The 21438-nt window shown below is 47.9% G+C and overlaps 1 protein-coding gene across 1 annotated transcript in view; it reads right to left on the bottom strand.

The window, feature by feature from the left end:
• Window positions 1-1305: 1305 nt before the first annotated feature.
• LOC139257746 (aldo-keto reductase family 1 member D1-like) overlaps window positions 1306-21438 on the bottom strand; it is a 29954-nt gene continuing 9821 nt past the window's right edge. The window contains exons 3-8 of the mRNA XM_070874609.1: window positions 15112-15165; window positions 14144-14221; window positions 9462-9584; window positions 6415-6524; window positions 4041-4206; window positions 1306-1341 (exon numbers count right to left, since the gene is read on the bottom strand). Coding sequence (XP_070730710.1) covers window positions 1306-1341; window positions 4041-4206; window positions 6415-6524; window positions 9462-9584; window positions 14144-14221; window positions 15112-15165 — 567 coding nt within the window. The remainder of the gene's footprint in view (window positions 1342-4040; window positions 4207-6414; window positions 6525-9461; window positions 9585-14143; window positions 14222-15111; window positions 15166-21438) is intronic.

Here is a 21438-nt window from a genome sequence, read left to right as displayed (position 1 = left end):
AGTCACGGGGGCCAGCCAGTCCCTGATGGGTATCAAACAGTTTGAAAAGTTGTGGGCGTCCAAGGCCAGGAGGCCAAAATTATCGGCGATTGACGCACAGCTACGGACATACACAAAGGAGATCATTCTTGTGCTAGGCAGCGCCACGGTAGTCGTGACCCACAAAGATTTGGAGAACAGGTTGCCACTCTGGGTTGTCCCGGGGGATGGTCCCGCACTACTGGGGAGGAGTTGGCTTGCTGTCATGAACTGGAAATGGGGCGATGTCAATGCAATTTCCTCTGTGGAGCGAGTATCATGCTCACAGATCCTGGACAAATTTGACTCATTATTTCACTTTCATGGGGGCCAAGGTAGTGATTCACATAAACCCGGACACCAGGCCAGTACACCACAAGGCCAGGGTGATGCCGTACGTGATGCTGGAAAAGATAGAAGGCAATTTGGACCGCCTACTGAGGGAAGGCATCACCTCGTCAGTCGAATTCAGTGACTGGGCGAGCCCAATTGTGCCGGTGCTCAAGGCGGATGGGTCGGTCAGGATACGTGGTGATTACAAGGCCACCATCAAGCGACGCAATCCGGTGGCAAACTTTTTTCAAAATTGGACCTGACCTCAGCTTACATGACCCAGAAGCTGGCGAATGAGTCGAAGAAGCTGACCAGCATCACGACACACAAGGGGTTGTTTGAGTACAACAGATGTCCGTTCGGGATTCGCTCGGCCGCCGCGATCTTCCAACGAAATATGGACAGCCTCCTCAAGTCGATTCCAGAGATGGTGGTTTTTCAGGACGACATCCTCATCACGGGTTACGATACTGAAGAACACCTCCACAACCTGGAGGAGGTGCTACGCAGATTGGACCGGGTAGAGCTGCGACTGAAAAAGGCGAAGTGCGTCTTCCTAGCTCCAGAGGTAGAATTCCTGGGGATGAGGGTAGCAGCAGACGGGATCAGCCCTACTGCGTCCAAGACAGAAGCGATCCACAGAGCACCCAGACCCCGTAACACGACGGAGCTGCGTTCGTTCCTGGGGCTCCTGAACTATTTTGGTAACTTTCATCTCAAATTAAGCACGCTGCTAGAGCCGCTACACATGCTCCTTCGCAAACGTCGCGAATGGGTCTGGGGGGACAGCCAGGAAAGGGCTTTTAATAGAGCACGCAATTTGTTATGTTCCAACAATCTGTTAACGCTATATGACCCATGTAAGAAACTTGTGTTAACGTGCGATGCGTCATCCTATGGTGTTCGGTGTGTGTTGCAGCATGTCAATGCCAAGGATCAGTTACAGCCGGTAGCTTATGCCTCCAGAAGTCTGTCCCAGGCAGAAAGGGGCTACGGGACGATAGAAAAGGATGCGCTCGCATGTGTATATGCGGTAAAGAAAATGCACCAGTACCTGTTTGGTAGGAAATTTGACCTGGAGACAGATCACAAACCTCTAACGTCCCTTTTGGCCGACAACTAGGCCATAAATGCAAACGCATCGGCCCGCATACAGAGGTGGGCACTCACGCAATTCGGCACAGACCGGGCACCGAAAACTGTGCCGATGCACTCAGCAGGCTCCCGCTAGCTGCCACTGAGGGGGCTACCGAGCATGCTGCTGAGATGGTCAAGGCTGTTGAAGCTTTCGGAAGCGAAGGCTCACCTGTGACAGCCCGTCAGATTCAAGTCTGGACAAATAGAGACATGCTATTGTCTCTAGTCAAGAAATGTGTCCTGAATGGGGACTGGGCAGCCACGTACAGGGCATGCCCTGAGGAATTTAAACCATTTCACAGGCGCAGGGATGAACTCTCGATTCAGGCCGATTGCCTACTGTGGGGAAACCGCGTAGTCATGCCCCCGGATGGGCAGAGCGGTGTTCATCAGAGAACTCCACAATGAGCACCCGGGCATTGTCATAATGAAGGCAATTGCCAGGTCACACGTTTGGTGGCCAGGGATAGACACAGATCTGGAACTTTGTGTTCGCAGGTGCAACACAAGTGCCCAGCTGGGCAATGCGCCCAGGGAAGCCCCCCTTAGCCTCTGGCCATGGTCCGCCAAGCCTTGGTCACGCATCTGTGTGGACTACGCAGGTCCTTTCATGGGAAAAATGTTTTTGGTTGTAGTAGACGCCTACTCCAAATGGATCGAGTGTGACATTTTAAATTCAAGCACATCCTCTGCCACGGTCGAAAGTCTACAGGCAATGTTCGCCGCCCACGGTCTACCGGACATCTTGGTCAGCGACAATGGCCCGTGCTTCACAAACACTGAATTCCAGGACTTCATGGCAGGCAATGGAATTAACCATGTCAGAATGGCACCGTTCAAGCCGGCCTCAAACGGCCAGGCAGAACGAGCAGTGCAGGTAATCAAACAGGGGATGCTCAGAATCCAAGGGGGTTCCCTACAAAGCCGCTTATCACGCTTCCTGTTGGCCTACAGATCCCGACCACAGTCGCTCACAGGGGTTCCACCCGCAGAGTTGCTAATGAAAAGGATGCTCAAAATCCGGTTATCCCTTATACACCCCACCATGAAAGAAATTGACGAGAGCAGGCACCAGTCACAATATGACTACCATGACAGGAATGCGAGGGCGCGATGTATTGATGTAAATGACCCTGTTTTTGTCCTCAACTACGCTGCAGGGCCCAAATGGCTCGCAGGCACTGTGATTGCCAAAGAGGAAAATAAGATTCTGGTAGTGAAACTTACCAATGGACAAATCTGCCGCAAACATGTGGATCAAACAAAAAGGAGGTTCAGCAACCCCATAGAAGAAGCAGAGGAAGAACACAATATAGAGTTCACTCCTCCACAGGTGACCGAACACAGGGACCAAAGGGAGGAGAGCCCAGTCACTGTGGGCAGTCCGGATAGGCCTGAGGCAGCGCAAACAGCAGACACTCAGGCCAGCACCCAACAACCGGAGCCCCAACTCAGGCGCTCTACAGAGAGCGTAAACTACCAGAGAGACTCAACCTGTGATCCCAATAAGACTTTTGGGGGGGAGGTGATGTCATGTATTCAACTAGCAATATAACCCATGTATAATCTGACCTAATTGTGCACTGTGAGAACAATGACCACTAGCTGGTGAACTTGTGGGAGACACTCCTAACCTGGATCTTCAGATATAAAAGTGGAGGCTCCACCCACTTCCTGCACTTGAGTGCTAAGGAATAAAGGACAGGTCACAGACTGACCTTCTCTCAAGCATGGGCCTCGTGTGCATTTATAGTGTATATTAAGGACGTATCAAAAAGCATCGATGAATTTAAGGGGAAACTAGACAAGTGCACGAGGGAGAAAGGAGGAAGGTTATGTTGCAAGGGTCAGATAGAGACAGGTGGAAGGAAGCTCGTGTGGAGCAGAACCAGTGGAATGGATCGTATCAAAACCTGGTTAGGCCGCAGCTGGAGTACTGTGTGCAGTTCTGGTCACCACATAACAGGAAAGATGTGGTTGCACTAGAGAGGGTACAGAGGAGGTTTACGAGGATGTTGCCTGAACTGGAGAATTTTACCTTTGAGGAAAGATTGGATAGGCTGGGTTTGTTTATTTTGGAACAGAGGAGGCCTCAAGTGAGACCTTAATGAGGTGTATAAAATTATGAGGGGCCTGGATAGAGTGGATAGGAAGGACCCATTACCCTTAGCAGCGAGGTCAATAACCAGGGGCACAAATTTAAAGTAATTGGTAGAAGGATTAGAGGGGATTTGGGGAGAATTCTTTTCACCCAGAGGGCGGTGGGGGTCTGGAACTCACTGCCTGAATGGGTGGTGGAGGCAGGAACCCTCATCCTATGGATATGCACTTGAAATGCCGTAAGCTGGGCCAAGAGCTGGAAAGTAGGATTAGACCAGATAGCTCTTGGTCGGCCGGCACAGACACGATGGGCCGAATGGCTTCCTTCCGTGCTGTAAATTTCTATGTAATTCTATATAATAGAACACATTTAAGCAAAACATTACCTCAATGTAAAATACATTTAAACAAATTGGTACCTCAGTGTAAAATAACTTTAAACTACACTTTACCTCAAAGTTCTGTTTGATGCGTTCTGGGTTAAAACTTTTTGGAATGACGACTATGTTACGCTGAAGCTGGTAACGCAGAGCCACCTGGGCACTTGTCTTCTTGTACTTTGTTGCCACAGAGTTTAGGACAGGGTCATCCAGCAAAGAGGGAATCTCGATGTTCACCCTGCAAACACAGACAAGCACCATGTAATTTGCAAAAAGCCCCCTTCCGATTGTGCCTCCGGAGAGCACCACCTTTGTTGGGTACAGTCCCATAGGTACCGGACACTCTCTGGTACCTTGTCCCATTGCCATTCTACAGGGCAGTTTTCCACACTGTCGGGTAGATGCCAGTGTTGTAGCTGTACTGGAACAGCTTGGCTAGAGGTGTGGCTAGTTCTGGAGCACAAGTCTTCAGCACAACAGCCGAGATGTTGTCGGGGCCCATAGCCTTTGCTGTATCCAGTGCACTCAGCCGCTTCCTGATATCACGTAGAGTGAATCGAATTGGCTGAAAACTGGCTTCTGTGATGATGGGGACATCAGGAGGAGGCCGAGATGTATCATCCACTCAGTAATTCTGGCTGAAAATGGTTTAAAACACTTCAGCCTTGTCTTTTGCACTTGCGTGCTGGGCTCCGCCATCATTGAGGATGGGGATATTCAGGGAGCTGTGTTTAATTGTCCACCACCATTCACAACTAGATGTGGCAGGACTGTCGAGCTTTGATCTGATCTGTTGATTGTGGGATCACTTAGCTCTGTCTGTAGTATGTTGTTTCCGCTGTTTGGAATGTATGTAGTCCCGTGTTGCAGCTTCCCCAGGTTGGCACCTCATTTTCAGGTACACCTGGTGCTGCTCCTGGCATCCTCTCTACACTCCTCATTGAACCAGGGTTGGTCCCCAGGCCTGATGGTAATGGTAGAGTGAGGGATATACCGGGCCACGAGGTTACAGATTGTGGTGGAATACAATTCTGCTGCTGATGATGGCCCACAGCGCCTCATGGATGCCCAGTTTTGAGCTGCTAGATCTGTTCTGAATCTATCCCATTTAGCACGGTGGTAGTGCCACACAACATGATGGAGTGTCCTCAGTGTGAAGACGGGACATCGTCTCCACAATGACTGTGCGGTGGTCACTGCTACCAATGCTGTCATGGACAGATGCATCTGCGACAGGTAGATTGGTGAGGATAAGGTCAAGTAGGTTTTTCCCTCGTGTTGGTTCTCTCACCACCTGCTGCAGGCCCTGTCTGGGGGCGATGTGCTGTGTTTTGAGTTGGCCCTCCATTCTGATGCAAAGCTGTAATACAAGTAAGTCAGTGGACGTGAAAAAAAGAAGGATTTTCACTTGTATAACGTCTTTGGTGATCTGAGGACATCCCAACGCGCTTTACAGCCCATGTAGTATTTTTGAAGTGTAGTCACTGTTGTAATGTAGGAAATGCAGCAGCCACAGCAAGTTCCCGTAAACACAGCAATGAGATAAATGAACAGGTCATTTGTTTTAGTGATGTTGATTGTGGGATAAATGTTGGGCTGGACACCAGGGAAAACACCCCTGCTCTTTTTTAAATTAGTGATATGGGATCTTTAATGTCCACTTGAGAGGGTAGATGAGGCCTCGGTTTAAGATCTCATGTGAAAGACGGCACCTCCGACAGTGCAGCACTCCTTCAATACTGCACTGAAGTGTCAGCATGGATTATGTGCTCAAGTCTCTGGAGTGGGGCCTTAACCCATAACTTTCTGACTGAGGGGCATGAGTGCTGCCCACAGGGGAACGCCTGACACCCGATTACTATGAAGATAGGAGTAACTGTGCTATTACAATTAACCTCAGTGCCCCTGGCTACTGAAGGAGAATAATCTGTCAAGATTCCTGGCCCAGATTGTACTGCACATCTATGGCATCACATCAGGCAAGAATTGTGTCTATGGAGGTAAAGCGATGTCGCTGAGAGAGGTAAATTGCCCAATCCCAAAGCTGCAGACATTTTTATTCTGTCCGTAGCAACAAGATTTGAACATTGCTGAGCTGTGACCTGCTCAGCAATGCAAAGGTCGAGAGTTAGAATGTTAACCTCACTAAGGTGGGCTTAGATTAGCTGAGCTGGGGAGAGGTTTGGGCTTACCCAGCTTTTCAGCAATTGCTGCTGGTCACGGACTCTACCCTGCAGAGCGATGGGGGGTGAATTTACAACCCAACAACCCGGCTTAGGATAGAGATCCACGTGAAGGTATCTGATCTCAACCACTGCACCATCTCAGGCACAATTTCTGACCGCGACACACATGAAGAATGGTCAGTTGGGTGAGAAGCCCATGGAACATACCCCAACAGGGAGTGAGCACTCAGAGAGGGGAAGAAAGTCACCAAACTACTTACCAGAGGGAGTCACGACAGGTTCCCAGGGGGCTGTAGCCCACGATGACAATGCCATGGGAGTCACAAAATTCATTTAACTTAGTCTGAATAAAGTACGGGTGGCATTCGACCTGAGCAGAAAAAGACAAAAAGAAAAAGCCTTTTGTAATTAAGAGCAGTGGATGCAGTTATTGGCCTGGCATTATTCTGTGTAAATGGCACTCAGTATAAAGGGTCTCAGTCTGGTTCAATGGGGGGAGTCGGGGGCGGGGGGGAGTCGGGGGGAGTTGGGGGCAGATGGAGTGGGGGGTAGGGAAAGTCGGGGGGAGGGGAAGTCGGGGGCGGAGGGAGTCAGGGGTGGGGGAGAGTCGGGGGTGGGGGGAGTCTGGTCGGGGAGAGTTGGGGGCAGAGGGGGAGTGTCAGGAGAGGGGGGAGTCAGGGGCGGAGCGGGCTGGAGGGAATTAAGGGCAGGGGGTTGTTGGGGGAGGGGGGGGAATCGGGAGCCAGGGGGAGTCGGGGGCCGGAGGAGAGTCGGGGGCAGGAGGGAGTCGGGGGCAGGGGGCTGTCGGGGCGGGGAAATCGGGGGCAGGGGGGTTGTTGGGGAAGGGAGGGTAGTCGGGGGCGGGGGTAGTTGGGGGCGGGGAGAGTCGGGGGCGGGGAGAGTTGGGGCGGAGGGGGAGTGTTATCAGAGGTGGGTGTCGGGTGCGGGGGGAGCCGGGGCTGGAGGGGAAGTGTCCAGAGCGGGGGGGCGGGGGGGGAGTCAGGGGCAGGGGACGGGGGCAGGAGGGCCTTGGGGGCAGGGGGTTGTCGGGTGCGGGGGGAGAGTCGGGGGCGGGGGGAGAGTCGGGGGCAGGGGGAGAGTCGGGGGCAGGGGGAGAGTCAGGAGAGGGTGACTTGGGGGCGGGGGGAGTCATGGACATGGGGAGTCGGGGGAGAGTTGGGGGAGGAGGGGGAGTGTCGGGGGCGGAGGGGGAGTGTCGGGAGAGGGTGGTGTCGGGGGTGGTGGGAGTCGGGGCCAGAGAGGGAGTGTCTGGAGACGGGGGAGTCAGGGGCTGGATGGGCAGGAGGGAGTCGGGAGCAGGGGGTTGTCGGGGGCGGGGGGGAGAGTCCGGGGCGGGGGGAGAGTTGGGGGGAAGAGGGGAGTGTCAGGAGAGGTGGAGTCAGGGTGGGGGAGTCAGGGAATTGGGATGGGACAGTAGTTAGCAAGGACAGAAGGGTTAAGGGTGGATTTTTTGAGGAGGGGGTGATGGTGGCAGACTTGAGGGGGCGGGGGAACAGTACCTGAGGAGAGAGAACCGTTAACAATATCAGCTAACATGGGGGCCAGGAAGGGAAGTTGGGTGGTCAGCAGTTTGGTCGGAATAGGGTCAAAAGAGGAGACGGGCTCATGGACAGGACGAGCGTATAGAGCACACGAGGGAATATTGGAGAGAATGTAGAGAAAGATGCAAGTTCAGGGCGAGTGCAAGTGGGAACCTGAGGGGAAGTTTGTCCCTGTGGACTAGGGGACTGGAGGGAAGCAGCAGAGTTAGCTGATCGACAAAGGGCCAGAAATTAGTTTTTTTCGCCAAAAATACCGCTTTCACTCTGCTATCACTGCAAGGCCTAAACTTCAGGCTTCAATTCACGCAACGGTAAAAATCGGCGTTGCACGAGGAATTATGGCGCAAACCACTAATTTTCTGCAACTTTACTCCGAGGCCGCTGTGAGAGAGGCCTTGGGAGTGGGGAAAAAACCAAAAAATACATTGCTAAAAAAAAATCACAAAACGTTCACAAGACACATAACTAGCGAATCGCTGCAAAAGAATTAAAAAATAAGAACTTTAACTAACCGTTTTTGCAGGTCTTCATACTCACTGCTGTTCTAGGGGCTGAAACGCAGCTTTTTACCTGGCGGTTTTTTTCATCCTAAATACGGGTGCGCTGTGAGCCAAATTGTTGGCGAAAGCGATATTTTGAGTCTTGCATGGTGGCGGTCCGCTCCCCAGCGATATTTAAAAACCACCGCCGCAAGACTTCTCCAAAAATATCGCCAAAAAACCGGGTGCAAGTTTGGCGAATTTTTAGCCCAAATTTAGTGTCCATGAATTCCTCACACTTGTTGTTGGGGATGAGGATGGAGGAGGCAGGGAAGAGGGGTTTAAGGTAACGGTTTGTAGTGGAGAAAAAAATCTGGGGGTTATTTTTGCACTCCAGAATGATCCTGGAATAGTGAGCTGTTTTGGCAGAGAAGAGTAGGACCCGATAGTGCTTTCTGTGGTCTAGCCAGATCTGGTGATGAATAGCTAAAGAAGTTATCTGCCATAAACGTTCAAGTCTATGTCCCTTTGACTTAAGTGAGCGGAGATGAGGGCGTTACAAGGGGGAGTGAACGGGATGAGAGAGAATAATAATTTTAATGAGGACTAGGAGGGTGTGATTGAGCAGATTGGTAGCTGTAGATGTACATGGTGAATGTCAGGACAAAGACTAGACGGTTGGGAATTTTTAAGTGTAATTGTAAGTGACTTGGGTGAGAGTTTTTTCAGGGGCAGACCTAGAAGGAAGTGACGTTATTGACATAATGGGAGTAGAGAGGTGACATGAGACGGCAAGGTCAACGATGTGGCCGTTAATCTGGGTAGGGGAGTTTATATCGAGGGAGAGATTAAGAGAGGATAGGAGGGCAGTGAACTCAGAGGAGACAGGGTCTGATGAGTTGCGATTCAGGTTGAAATCACCAAGGATGAGAAGTCGCTCGGTGCAGAAGCTGAGGGAAGAAAGCAGTGCAGATATCTCAGTGAGAATATTGGCATGGAAGTTGGGTGGGCAGTAGAGAACAAGGAATTTAAATAGTGGCGAGAGGGATGGAACAAGGTGAGATGCTCAAAGGAGGAGAAGGTACCGGAGGAGCAGGGGACAGACCAAGGTGTGATTTGCTGATAAAGGGCCGCACTGCTACTGGTGGGACATGTGGTGGAATGTATGGCCAAGCGGAGAGGCTTCCTTTAGGATGAAGGTGTCACTCCATCTGCTGCAATAAGTAGGACCACCACATGACACTACATGTTGTAAATGGACAGTACCTGGTTTACTGCTGGCTTGTACTTCAGGCCTGGTTTGTTCAGGATCTGCTCCAACTGTCTGCGATTGAAATTTGACACACCAATCGACTTCACCAAACCAGCATCTTTACACATTTCCATGGCCTAGCAAATAAAAATGCTTGTACTAAAGCAAAATATTATGGATGCTAGAAATCTGAAATCAAACCTGAAACATTAACTGTTTCCTTCGCCACTGATGCTGCCTGACCTGCTGAGCATTTCCAGTTTTTATATTAAATAAAAATCCTTTTCACTTTCATTCTAATGACCATCTCCAACAAGCGAGAGTCTAACCATCTCCCCCCTTGACATTCAACAGCATTACCATCGTTGAATCCCCCATCATCGACACACTGGGGCTCACCATTGACCAGAAACCTAACTGGACCAGCCACTGAGACAACAAGAGCAGGTCAGAGGCTGGGTATTCTGTGACGAGTGTCTCACCTCCTGACTCCCCAAAGCCTTTCCACCATCTTCAAGGCACAAGTCAGGAGTGCGATGGAATACTCTCCACATGTCTGGATGAGTGCAGCTCCCACAACACTCAAGAAGTTTGACACCATCTAGGACAAAGCAGCCCGCTTGATCGGCACCCCATCCACCACCTTAAACATCCACTCCCTCCACCACCGGTGCACCGTGGCTGCAGTGTGTACCATCTACAAGATGCACTGCAGCAACTCACCAAGGCTTCTTCGACAGCACCTCCCAAACCCGCGACCTCTACCACCTAGAAGGGCAAGGGCAGCAGGCGCATAGGAACACCATCACCTGCAAGTTCTCCTCCAAGTTACACACCTCCTGATTTGGAAATATATCGCCATTCCTTCATAGTCACTGCGTCAAAATCCTGGAACTCCCTCCCTAACAGCACTGTGGGAGCACCTTCACCACACAGACTGCAGCGGTTCAAGAAGGCGGATCACCACCACCTTCTCAAGGGCAATTAGGGTTGACAATGAATTTAAAAAAATATACTCGGGTTCATAATCATATACTAGTGGCTACAATCACATACCCGGGTCTACAATCATATACCTAGGTCCGCAATCATATACCCAGGTCTACAATCATATACCTAGGTCTGCAATTATATACCGAGATCTGCAATCATATACCCAGGTCTATAATCATATGTGAGTGGCTACAATCATATACCCAGGTCTACAATCATGTACCGAGATCTGCAATCATATACCCAGGTCTACAATCATATACGAGTGGCTACAATCATATACCCAGGTCTACAATCATATACCGAGATCTGCAATCATATACCCAGGTCTACAATCATATACGAGTGGCTACAATCATATACCCAGGTCTACAATCATATACCTAGGTCTACATTTATATACCGAGATCTGCAATCATATACCCAGGTCTACAATCATATACGAGTGGCTACAATCATATACCCAGGTCTACAATCATATACCTAGGTCTACATTTATATACCGAGATCTGCAATCATATACCCAGGTCTACAATCATATACGAGTGGCTACAATCATATACCCAGGTCTACAATCATATACCTAGGTCTGCAATTATATACCGAGATCTGCAATCATATACCCAGGTCTACAATCATATACGAGTGGCTACAATCATATACCCAGGTCTACAATCATATACCTAGGTCTACATTTATATACCGAGATCTGCAATCATATACTAGCGGCTACAACCATATACCCAGGTCTGCAATCATATACCCAGGTCTATAATCATATACCCAGGTCTGCAATCATATACCCAGGTCTGCAATCATATACCCAGGTCTACAATCTTATACCCAGGTCTAAAATCATACACCCAGGTCTACAATCATATACCCAGGTCTGCAATAATATACCCAGGTCTACAATCATATAGCCAGGTCTACAATCATATACCTAGGTCTACAATCATATACCCAGGTCCACAATCATATACCCAGATATACAATCATATACCCAGGTCTACAATCAGATACCCAGGTCTGCAATCATATACCCAGGTCTGCAATCATATACCCAAGTCTACAATCTTATACCCAGGTCTACAATCATATAGCCAGGTCTGCAATCATATACCCAGGTCTACAATCATATACCTAGGTCTACAATCATATACCCAGGTCCACAATCATATACCCAGATCTACAATCATATACCCAGGTCTACAATCAGATACCCAGGTCTGCAATCATATACCCAGGTCTACAATCATATACCCAGATCAACAATCAGATACCCAGGTCTGCAATCTGATACCCAGTCTGCAATCATATACCCAGGTCTACAATAATATACCCAGGTCTGCAATCATATACCCAGGTCTACAATCATATACCCAGATCTGCAATCATATACCCAGGTCTACAATCATATACTCAGGTCTACAATCATATACCCAGGAACACAATCATGTATACAAGGCTCAATAAATATCCAGAACCATAATAAACAAATAAAATGAATGTACACACAGAGGTGAAGAACAGACAAATATTGAACTATTTTACACAGAGGCATGAGGAATGGGCAGATGTGTGGATCTATTTCACAAGGGGTGAAGAGTAGCTCTAGAAACAGGATAGCGATTTAGCCCCTCGAGCCTGTTCTGCAATTGAATGAGATCTGCGACCGAACTCCATATACTCGCCTTTGCCCCATATCCCTTAATACCTTCAGTTAGAATCATAGAATGGTTACAGCATTCATCGAGCCCATGCCAGCTCTCTGCAAGAGCACGTCAGCTGCTCCCACTCCCCCGCCCTTTTCCCATAGCCCTGCAAATTTCTCCTTCAGGTACTTCAAGTGCATTCTAGATCCTAACCACTTGCTGCATAAAAACGTTTTTCCTCATTTCGCCTTTGGTCCTTCTGCCAATCACCTTAAATCTGTGTCCTCTGGTTCTCAACCCTTTCACCAATGGGAATAGTTTCTCTCTATCTATTCTGTCCAGACCACTCATGATTTTGAACACCTCGATCAAATCTCCTCTCAACCTTTTTTACTCGAAGGAGAACAACCCCAACTTCTCCATCTATCCATGTAACTGAAGTCCCTCATCCCTGGAACCATTCTCGTAAATCTTTTCTGCACCCTCTCTCAGGCCTTCACATCCTTTCTAAAGTGCGGTGCCCGGAATTGGACACAATAATCGAGTTGAGACCCAACCAGTGTTTTATAAAGGTTCATCGTAACTTCCTTCCTTTTGTTCTCTTTCCTCTATTTATGAAGCCCAGGATCCCATAATCCTTTTTAACCGCTTTCACAACCTGCCCTGCCACCTTCAACAATTTGTGCACATATACCCCCAGGCCTCTCTGTTCATGCAGCCCCTTTAGAATTGTATCCTTCAGTTTATATTGCCTTTCCTCATTCTTCCTACCAAAATGTATCACTTCGCACTTTTCTGCGTTAAATTTATCTGCCACGTGTCCGTCCATTCCACCAACCTGTCTATGTCTTCCTGAAGTCTATCACTAACCTCCTCACTGTTCACTATACTTCCAACGTTTCTGTCATCTGCAAATTTTTAAATTGTGCCCTGTACACCCAAGTCCAAGTCATTAATATATATCAAGACAAGCAGTGGTCCCAGTACCGACCCCTGGGGAACACCACTGTATACCTTCCTCCCGTTCGAAAAACCATTCACCACTACTCTCTGTTTCCTGTCACTGAGCCAATTCCGTATCCATGCTGCCACTGTCCCTTTTATTCCACGGGCTTCAACTTTGCTGAAAGCCTATTATGTGTCACTTTATCAAACACCTTTTGGAAATCCATGTACATCACGTCATCTGCATTACCCTCATCAACCCTCTTTGTTACCTCATCAAAAAACTCAATCAAGTTAGTTAAACACAATTTGCCTTTAACAAATCCGTGTTGACTTTCCTTAATTAATGCACATTTGTCCCAGTTAACAAAACGCTATCAATCTCCGATTTAAATTGAACAATTGATCCAGCATGAATTGCTGTTTGTGCAAGAGAGTTCCAAACTTCTATCACCTTTTCTGAATAGAAGTGTTTCCAAACTCCAGTCCTGAAACTCCTGGCTCTAACCTTTAGGTTATGTCCCTTAGTTCTAGACTCCCCATCCATCAGAAATAGTATCTCTCTACCCCATCAGTTCCCCTTAAAAGCATGAAAACTTCGATCAAATCATCCTGTAACTTTCTAAATTCCCCAGCAATATAACCCGAGTTTGTGTAATCTCTCCTTGTAATGTCACCCTTGAAGTCTGGGTATCATTCTGGTAAACCTACGCTGCACTCCCTCCAAGGCCAATATATCCTCCTGAAGGTGTGGTGCCCAGAGCGGCTCACAGTGCTCCAGGTGTGGTCTAACCAGGGCTCTGTACAGCTGTAGCCTAACTTCTACCCCCTGGTGTTCTAGTCCTCTAGATAGAAAGGTCCGCAGAGCATTGGTCTTTTGATTGTTTTCTGTATCTGTCCGTGACATTTTAATGATCGATGTAGATGGACCCCCAAGTCACTTTGGACCTCCATAGTTTCTAGCTTTACACCATTTAGAAAGTGCTCTAATCTTTCCTTTTCAGGTCCAAAGTTGATGACCTCGCACTTGCCTCAATTGAAATCTATTTGGCAGTTTTACACATAACGCAGAGAGGGGAGAATGAGGGTATGCCCCACCATACCTCCCAGGTGGCACACAGGTCTGTTGGGTGGTAAAAATACTTCCCGTTTTCATCTTTTGGGTAAATGGCATCTCCCGGCTGAAATATAAACACAAAGAATTACAAGGCATGAAGCAAAGAGAAGAATAATCTCCCAATGATCCTCCCCCCAACCATTCAACCAGCCAATTGAACCTTTCCTTGAGGCACTAACCCCTGACCTGATACAGGGCCACAGGTGCTTTAAGCGTCTGCTACTTTTCCCAGCCGAGTAGCTTTATTACAGTGATATTACTGAATGAAATGAGCAGCAAAGGGGATTGATCACCGGAAGGTTATTATCAGTCTTGGGATTCAGGAAATTAGGAACCTCCATGACCTGCATGGGTCAAACAGGATAATGAGACCACCTGTGTATTTTAAAGAAATGCTCCTAATGTGCACCAGATAATATCACTGGAATACTCTCCATTTGCCTGGATGAGTGCAGCTCCAATAACACGCTTAGACAGCACCTCCCAAATCCGCAACCTCTAGGGCAAGGACAGCAGGCGCATGAGAACACCACCCCCTCCACATTCCCCTCCAAGTCACACATCATTCGGACTAAGAAGTATATTGCCGTTCCTTCATCGTCGCTGGGTCAAAATCCCGAACAGCACTGTGGGATTTCCTTCACCACACGGACTGCAGCGGTTCAAGGCAGCGTCTCACCACAACCTTCTCAAAGGCAGTTAGGGATGGGCAATAAATGCCGGCCTTGTCAGTGACACCAACATCGCAGAAACAAATTTTTAAAAAGCTACAGCATGAATCATTAATGAGAGGAATCTGGACGGGATTGGTGTCATCACCTGGATCATAGAGACTGAGGCTTAAGTTTGATAGTGCCTGATAACTTGCACTAAATGATCAGGGCATTAACCGCCTGAAGAGGGGGCTATCCTTAGGCCTCATTGGAATAAATCCCACCAACTGTGAGCACTAACTGGGCTCCAGTTGCAGTTCTCTGGGCTGGTGGTGAGATAGCCCACAGGCAAGGCCTGGGAAACGGGAAGAGACTGAGCACAGAGCAGAGGAGCCCACAGTATTCATTTGAAGGTAGGAAGTGCACTTCTTGCCACATTGAGGCAAATAGATTATTGCCCATTGCATAACTCTGCATCTGCCTCTCTTTTGACCCAGACCTTGAGCAGGCAGGTCGCCATTGGTATTGGTCGATCGGTGTGCCCAGGTCTGCACAGGTAGTTAGTGGCATCTTACTGGATGCAGCCAATCAGGCAACAGTGGCTGTAGATCACCCTGGTGTTTTTAAAAACTCATTCATTCATGGGATGTGGGCGTCGCTGGCAAGGCCAGCACTTATTGCCCATCCCTAATTGCCCTTGAGAAGGTGGTGGTGAGCTGCCTTCTTGAACCGCTGCAGTCCGTGTGGTGAAGGTACTCCCACAGTGCTGTTAGGGAGGGAGTTACAGAGTTTTGACCCAGCGATGATGAAGGAACGGCGATATATTTCCAAGTCCGGATGGTGTGTGAGTGAGTCGCGGTAGAGGTCACAGGTTTGGGAGGTGCTGTCGAAGAAGCCTTGGCGAGTTGCTGCAGTGCATCTTATGGATGGTGCACACTGCAGCCACGGTGCGCCGGTGGTGGAGAGAGTGAATGTTTAAGGTGATGGATGGGGTGCTTTGTCCTGAATCTTCCATACTCAAGGGAATATGAGCCTAGTTTATGCAACCTGTTCACATAATATAACCCTTTTATTGTTTGAAATCATTCTCAATTTGGTGACATTCTATAGAATTAACACAGAAACAGACCTTCACCTAATCCTATCAGCATAACCTTTTCACCCTTTCACCCTCATGTTCATGTCTAACTTCCCCTCAGTTACATCCATGCTATTCACCTCAACTGCTCATTGTGGGAGCGAGTTCCACATTTTAACCACTGTAAAAGAAGTTTATCCTGAATTCAGTCTTGGATTTATTAGTGACTTGGATTTATTAATGGCTCCTAGTTTGGATTCTGCCTCAAGTGAAATCATCTTCTGTAAGTCTACCCTACTGATCTCCTTCATAATTTGAATTAGTTCACCTCTTTTCCCCATTTCCCCTCTTTACACTGTCTCCATAATCCCTTAATGTTCAAAGTCTATCGATTTCTGTCATGAATATACTCAAAGACTGAGCCTCCACAGCCGTCTGGGGAAAATAATTCCAAAGATTCACCACCCTCTGAAGAAGTGAAGAAGTTTCTCCTCATCTCAGTCCTAAATGGCCAACCCCTTATTCTGAAATTGTGACTCCTGGTTCTAGACTGCCCAGACAGGGGAAACACCCTCCCTGCATCTACCCTGTCTAGCCCTGTATGAATTTTGTCTGTTTCAATGAGATCACCTCTCATTCTTCTAAACTCTGGAGAATATAGGCCCAGTTTACTCAATCTCTCCTCATAGGATAATCCCCCCATCCCAGGAATCAGCCTGGTGAACCTTCGTTGCACTCTCTCAATGGCAAGTATATCCTTCCTTGGGTAAGGAGACCAAAACTGTACACAATACTCCAGGTGCAGTCTCACCAGGGGCCTATATAATTGCACACAATTATGTTTGTGGCGGAGGAGCGGCGCGAGATCATGACGGAGGTGCGAAAAATGAGGTCATGGGTCCCAGAAGAGCCGAGGGCCTAGGGTCAGCATGGGCCAGCCCACACTGCGATATGTGTGCACACTAGGTCCGTGCAGCAGAGCTGGTCTCCAGTCGTCCTGCTCAACCCTTGCCACTGGATAAAGGCCCAGCTCTGTCAAGCCCGTATGGTGGCTAATGAGCAACGGTCACCACACGTTAAAAAAATCCACGCACAGGCATCTTCCACCCCTGAAGTTCAGGACTGGAACATTGGGTCCTTTATTGAAATATCTACAAACTCATGTGGAAGCAAGTCATCCTCGTTCGAGGGACCGCCTATGATGATCATGATGACGATGATACAATTACAGTAAGACATCGTTACTCTTATACTCAAATCTTCTTGTAATAAAGGCCAACATACCATTTGCTTTCTTAATTGCTTGCTGTACCTGCATGTTAATTTTCAGTGATTCATGTACAAGGACAGCCAGGTCCCTCTGAACACCAACATTTGCCAATCTCTCACCATTTAAAAAATACTCTGCTTTTCTATTTTTCCTACCAAGGTGGTTAACTTTGCCATGTTCTTGCCCACTCACTTAGCCTGTCTATATCCCCCTGAAGCCTCTTTGCATCCTCCTCACAACTTACATTCCCACCTAGCTTTGTAACATTAACAAACTTGGATATATTATATTTGGTCCCCTCATCCAAATCATTGATATAGATTGTGAATAGCTGGGCACAAGGACGGATCCTTGCGGTATCCCACTAGTTACAGTCTGCCAACCCGAAAATGACCCGTTTATTCCTACTCTCTGTTTTCTGTCCTATTCTCAATCCATGCTAGTATATTACCCTCAATCCCATGAGCCCTAATTTTGTTTAGTAACCTCTTGTTTGGCACCATATCAAATGCATTCTGAAAATTCAAATACACCACATCCACTGGTTTCCCCCTTATCTATTCTGCTGGTTACAAACTCAAAATACTCTAACAGATTTGGTAAACATGATTTCCCTTTCATAAATCCAAGTTGACTCTGCCCAATCCCATTATTATTTTCGAAGTGCCCCATTGCCATGTCCTTAAAAATAGATTCTAGCATTTTTCCTCGTACTGATATCCGGCTAACTGGTCTGTCGTTCCCCATTTTCTCTCTCCTGACTGATGATCCCTTTAACGAATGTCCCTGGAGCCGGTTTCCTGGTGCTGCATGCCAGCTCTCCTTGGCGGTGTTTACTCCAGGCATTGAGATAAGTGGCAAGAATGAATTTTGCAAATCGGGTGGTTATTGAGCATTGCACACTCACTGATCTTTCTGATCTCACACACCCTGCCCTTTCCTATCTACCTGATGTTGTCGTTCCCGGCAATACCTCTTACTGGTGGCGCTACGGGGCAGTGCCAGATTTGGCGGCGGCACTGGATTCACCTTGCCTCGAGCGAGACTGGTCTCGTGCCCCATTGACGGCACTAAGGGGACACATTTTTCCCACTCAAACTCTTTCTCAAAGATCTCTGTTCAGTTTTGGATTTTTACATTAAATATTACCCTCAGGTTTGGCATCATTGAGCATCTCATAAGTAACATAATCCACATCACATATACCATAAAAATCCTTTCACAATACTGAGAAGCAAAGGATATTAAAAATGTATCTCTCATTAGGTGGTCTGCCTTTCACAGAATTCAAGCAGTGTTTTCCCACAAATATAGCTGCCACTTACAGTAGGATGCAACTATCAGTCTGTACCCAACCGATTTTCAAGCTGTCAAAATTGGATAGGGGACACACAATGCTGCTTTGGAATAATATCTTTGAAGTAACTTCTTGCATACCAGACAATATTACACGTTCCCTGCAGCTTGACAAAGTTAACAGTACCTAACTTTTAAATTTACTTTCAGACACCTGTGCAAATATGCTGAGATCCTTGGTCTTTCTGAGAGTGACCAAATCTCTCTATTGGTCACGCCTCCATCCTGTGCTTTCCTATTTTATTGGTTCCTATATGAACTGTGACTTCTGGCTAGATCTCTCCATTCTTAGAACTTATTCTGCCAGCTCTGTTCTGTTTCCTACTCTGGCACTTGGGAGGCAATGCATTAATGGCTACAAAACAGGCTATCTATCCCCTGACTTAAATCCCTCAGAACTCCCGATCTCATTCTCGTGGCTAGTGTCTTTCTATATCCTAAAGGTAACCCCTTGCAGTGCTGTGATGTAATTCTCAATTAATCTCCTTGCATCTCCAATCCTTCTGTATATATTGCAAATCCAGGCTATCTCACATTATTCATAATGCATCATTCACTTTATCTCCTGATCCTGCCATTACTACAATCTAATGTCTGCTTGACTTTCGACTTAATTAATTGGAACTGATTCTCATTTACTTGCCTGGTTTTGCTGACTGTCCACTCAGTTTCAAACTCCTCTTCAGGAGCGATCATCACCAAGCTCACTCTGTTTTGCCACTTCAATTCTCCCTCCCACTCTGACCTTTTTGTCTTTGGCCTTCTACACTGTTCAAACGAAGTTCAACTCAAGTGAGGAACAATATCTCAGCATCCTACAAGACACTTTGCAGCCCCTTGGCCTTAACCTTAACATCAACAACTTTCACTGCAGCTTCCATGTTCTCTCTGGCAGAAGGTGCTGGCGATGTTCGATGGATGAGCTGGAATGTCCAGGGATGGGAGGAAGGAGCAGATTGGTGCTGGGCATGGGGACTCCACTCCACCACCCATCATAACACCGTATGGACAGGGTGGTCTGCACCCTCGGTGCCCACCTGTTTATTCTTCCAGCAGGCCCTGCCGGCACTGGGTCTGCTCCATTTTGTCCGTCTTGGCACACTGACCTTTCTACCTACCTCTCCCGCCATTCACGCAGTCTCCTTCACACGCTCTCTGTGTCTTTTACTGCTTTGATTTCTCTCATCCTGTCTCCTGCTAATATCACCTCTCCGATTTAACCATCTCCACTTTAACTTATCTGATCACCTAGGCTCTAGTGGAGCCTAATTGTTGGCATGGACTGGTTGGATCAAATGGAATGTGTCTCTGCTGCATACTCTAATTAATTCTATGAATAGCATTTAAGAGGAAGTTATATAAGTACATGAGGGAGAAAGGAATAAAAGGTTATGCTGATAGGATGAGATGAAGCAGGGTGGGAGGAGGCTCGTGTGGAGCACAAACACGGGCATAGACCAATTGGGCCGAATGGCCTGTTTATGTGTGTAAATTCTATGTCAGATCTCTCCACAGATACAAAAAGATCCAGAGACGTCACTTTAAAACTGTAATTGACCGTGGATATCTGCCACTCGGCTGGCAGTCCCATAAGGAGCTCTGGAACGCTTCACTTCTACCCCCAGGAATCCCATGCCATCCTTTGCCCTTTCTCTCCCAAATCTCCGCACTGGCACTGATCAAGTTCCCCAGGATCCATCAGTTGGTGCATTTTAGCCCCAACCACAATTTCACAGCTTTAAATCTCCATTACCCATTCCCCACCTCTGCTCTCTGCTTCTCAAATTTGTTTTCTGAATTCCTGGACTTCTCTGGACATCTAGGCCTAGAAATTTGGGTCGTTTGCGCCTCCCGTTAGTGCCCCGGGGGGGGGGCGGGGGGCGGTTAACGGGCGGCAAATGAGTTTTGGCCCGGGTGCGGCACCGCTAACAACTCCTGCTAAATTCCGGGGGCTTTAGCGGCGGCGGTAACCCGTAGCGCCCTGCTTCACCGGCGATGATAACATGATCACCATAGTCAGCGCCCCAGACCCTAAATTGGATATTGCCCGCTGAAGCCAGCGACAGGTTCAGTGGGCGGCTACAGGGCAGTCGACTGCTCGCACAGCGCAAGTTAAAGGGGAGGTTTGGGCCAAACCACCCAAAAAAAATCCGCCGATTTTGCCAAGCGCCCCCATTGGGGCTTTGAATGCAGGGTCATCAGAGGTTCTCCCCTTTAAGCTAAGGGGTGGGTGTTGAAGCGTGTCAACAGTATGTGGAGTGTCTGTGTAGTGCTTCACTCCCTGCTCCAGTAGTGCCTCGTCCATAAAGGAAGTGGAGGGCACCAGATTGCGCTTCACTTCCTGTGAGGGACGGTAAGCACAATTCAGCGGCGGGGGCGGGCCAGGAGCAGGAAGTCCCGGTCCCAGCTGGTTACCGCCTACAAGTGGGACACAGGGCAATTTCGCCCCCAAATTATTTGTTTAATTTCTCTGCCATTTCCTTGTTCCTCATTATAATTTTTCCATCTCAACCTGTAAGGAACCCACATTTACTTTCACTAATCTTTTCCTTTTTACATACCTATAGAAGTTTTTATAGTCTGTTTTTATATCTCTCGCTAGTTTACTCTCATGTTCTATTTTCTCTTTCTTTATCAATTTCTTGGTCCTCCTTTGCTGAATTCTGAAACACTCCCAATCCTCAGGCTTACTGCTCTTTTTGGCAACATTATTAGCCTCCTTCTTTGATCTGTAGAATTTACCAATATTTCGCAAAGATTCCTTGTACCTTTCCCCTGCAGAGGAGAAGAATCCCTATCTGGACTTTTAAAATGGAAGGAAAAACTTCGGGACACAAATGAGTTTAAAAGGGCAGATGAGGCCTGCAGGGGATAAAAGGGGACCCCCCGCCCCCAGTGTTTGGACTCATAGGAAAGGGAATTTA

The sequence above is a fragment of the Pristiophorus japonicus genome, unplaced genomic scaffold (genome assembly GCF_044704955.1).
Source record: "Pristiophorus japonicus isolate sPriJap1 unplaced genomic scaffold, sPriJap1.hap1 HAP1_SCAFFOLD_906, whole genome shotgun sequence".
Lineage (NCBI taxonomy): Eukaryota > Metazoa > Chordata > Chondrichthyes > Pristiophoridae > Pristiophorus > Pristiophorus japonicus.
This window is presented reverse-complemented; position numbering and strand designations above follow the sequence as displayed.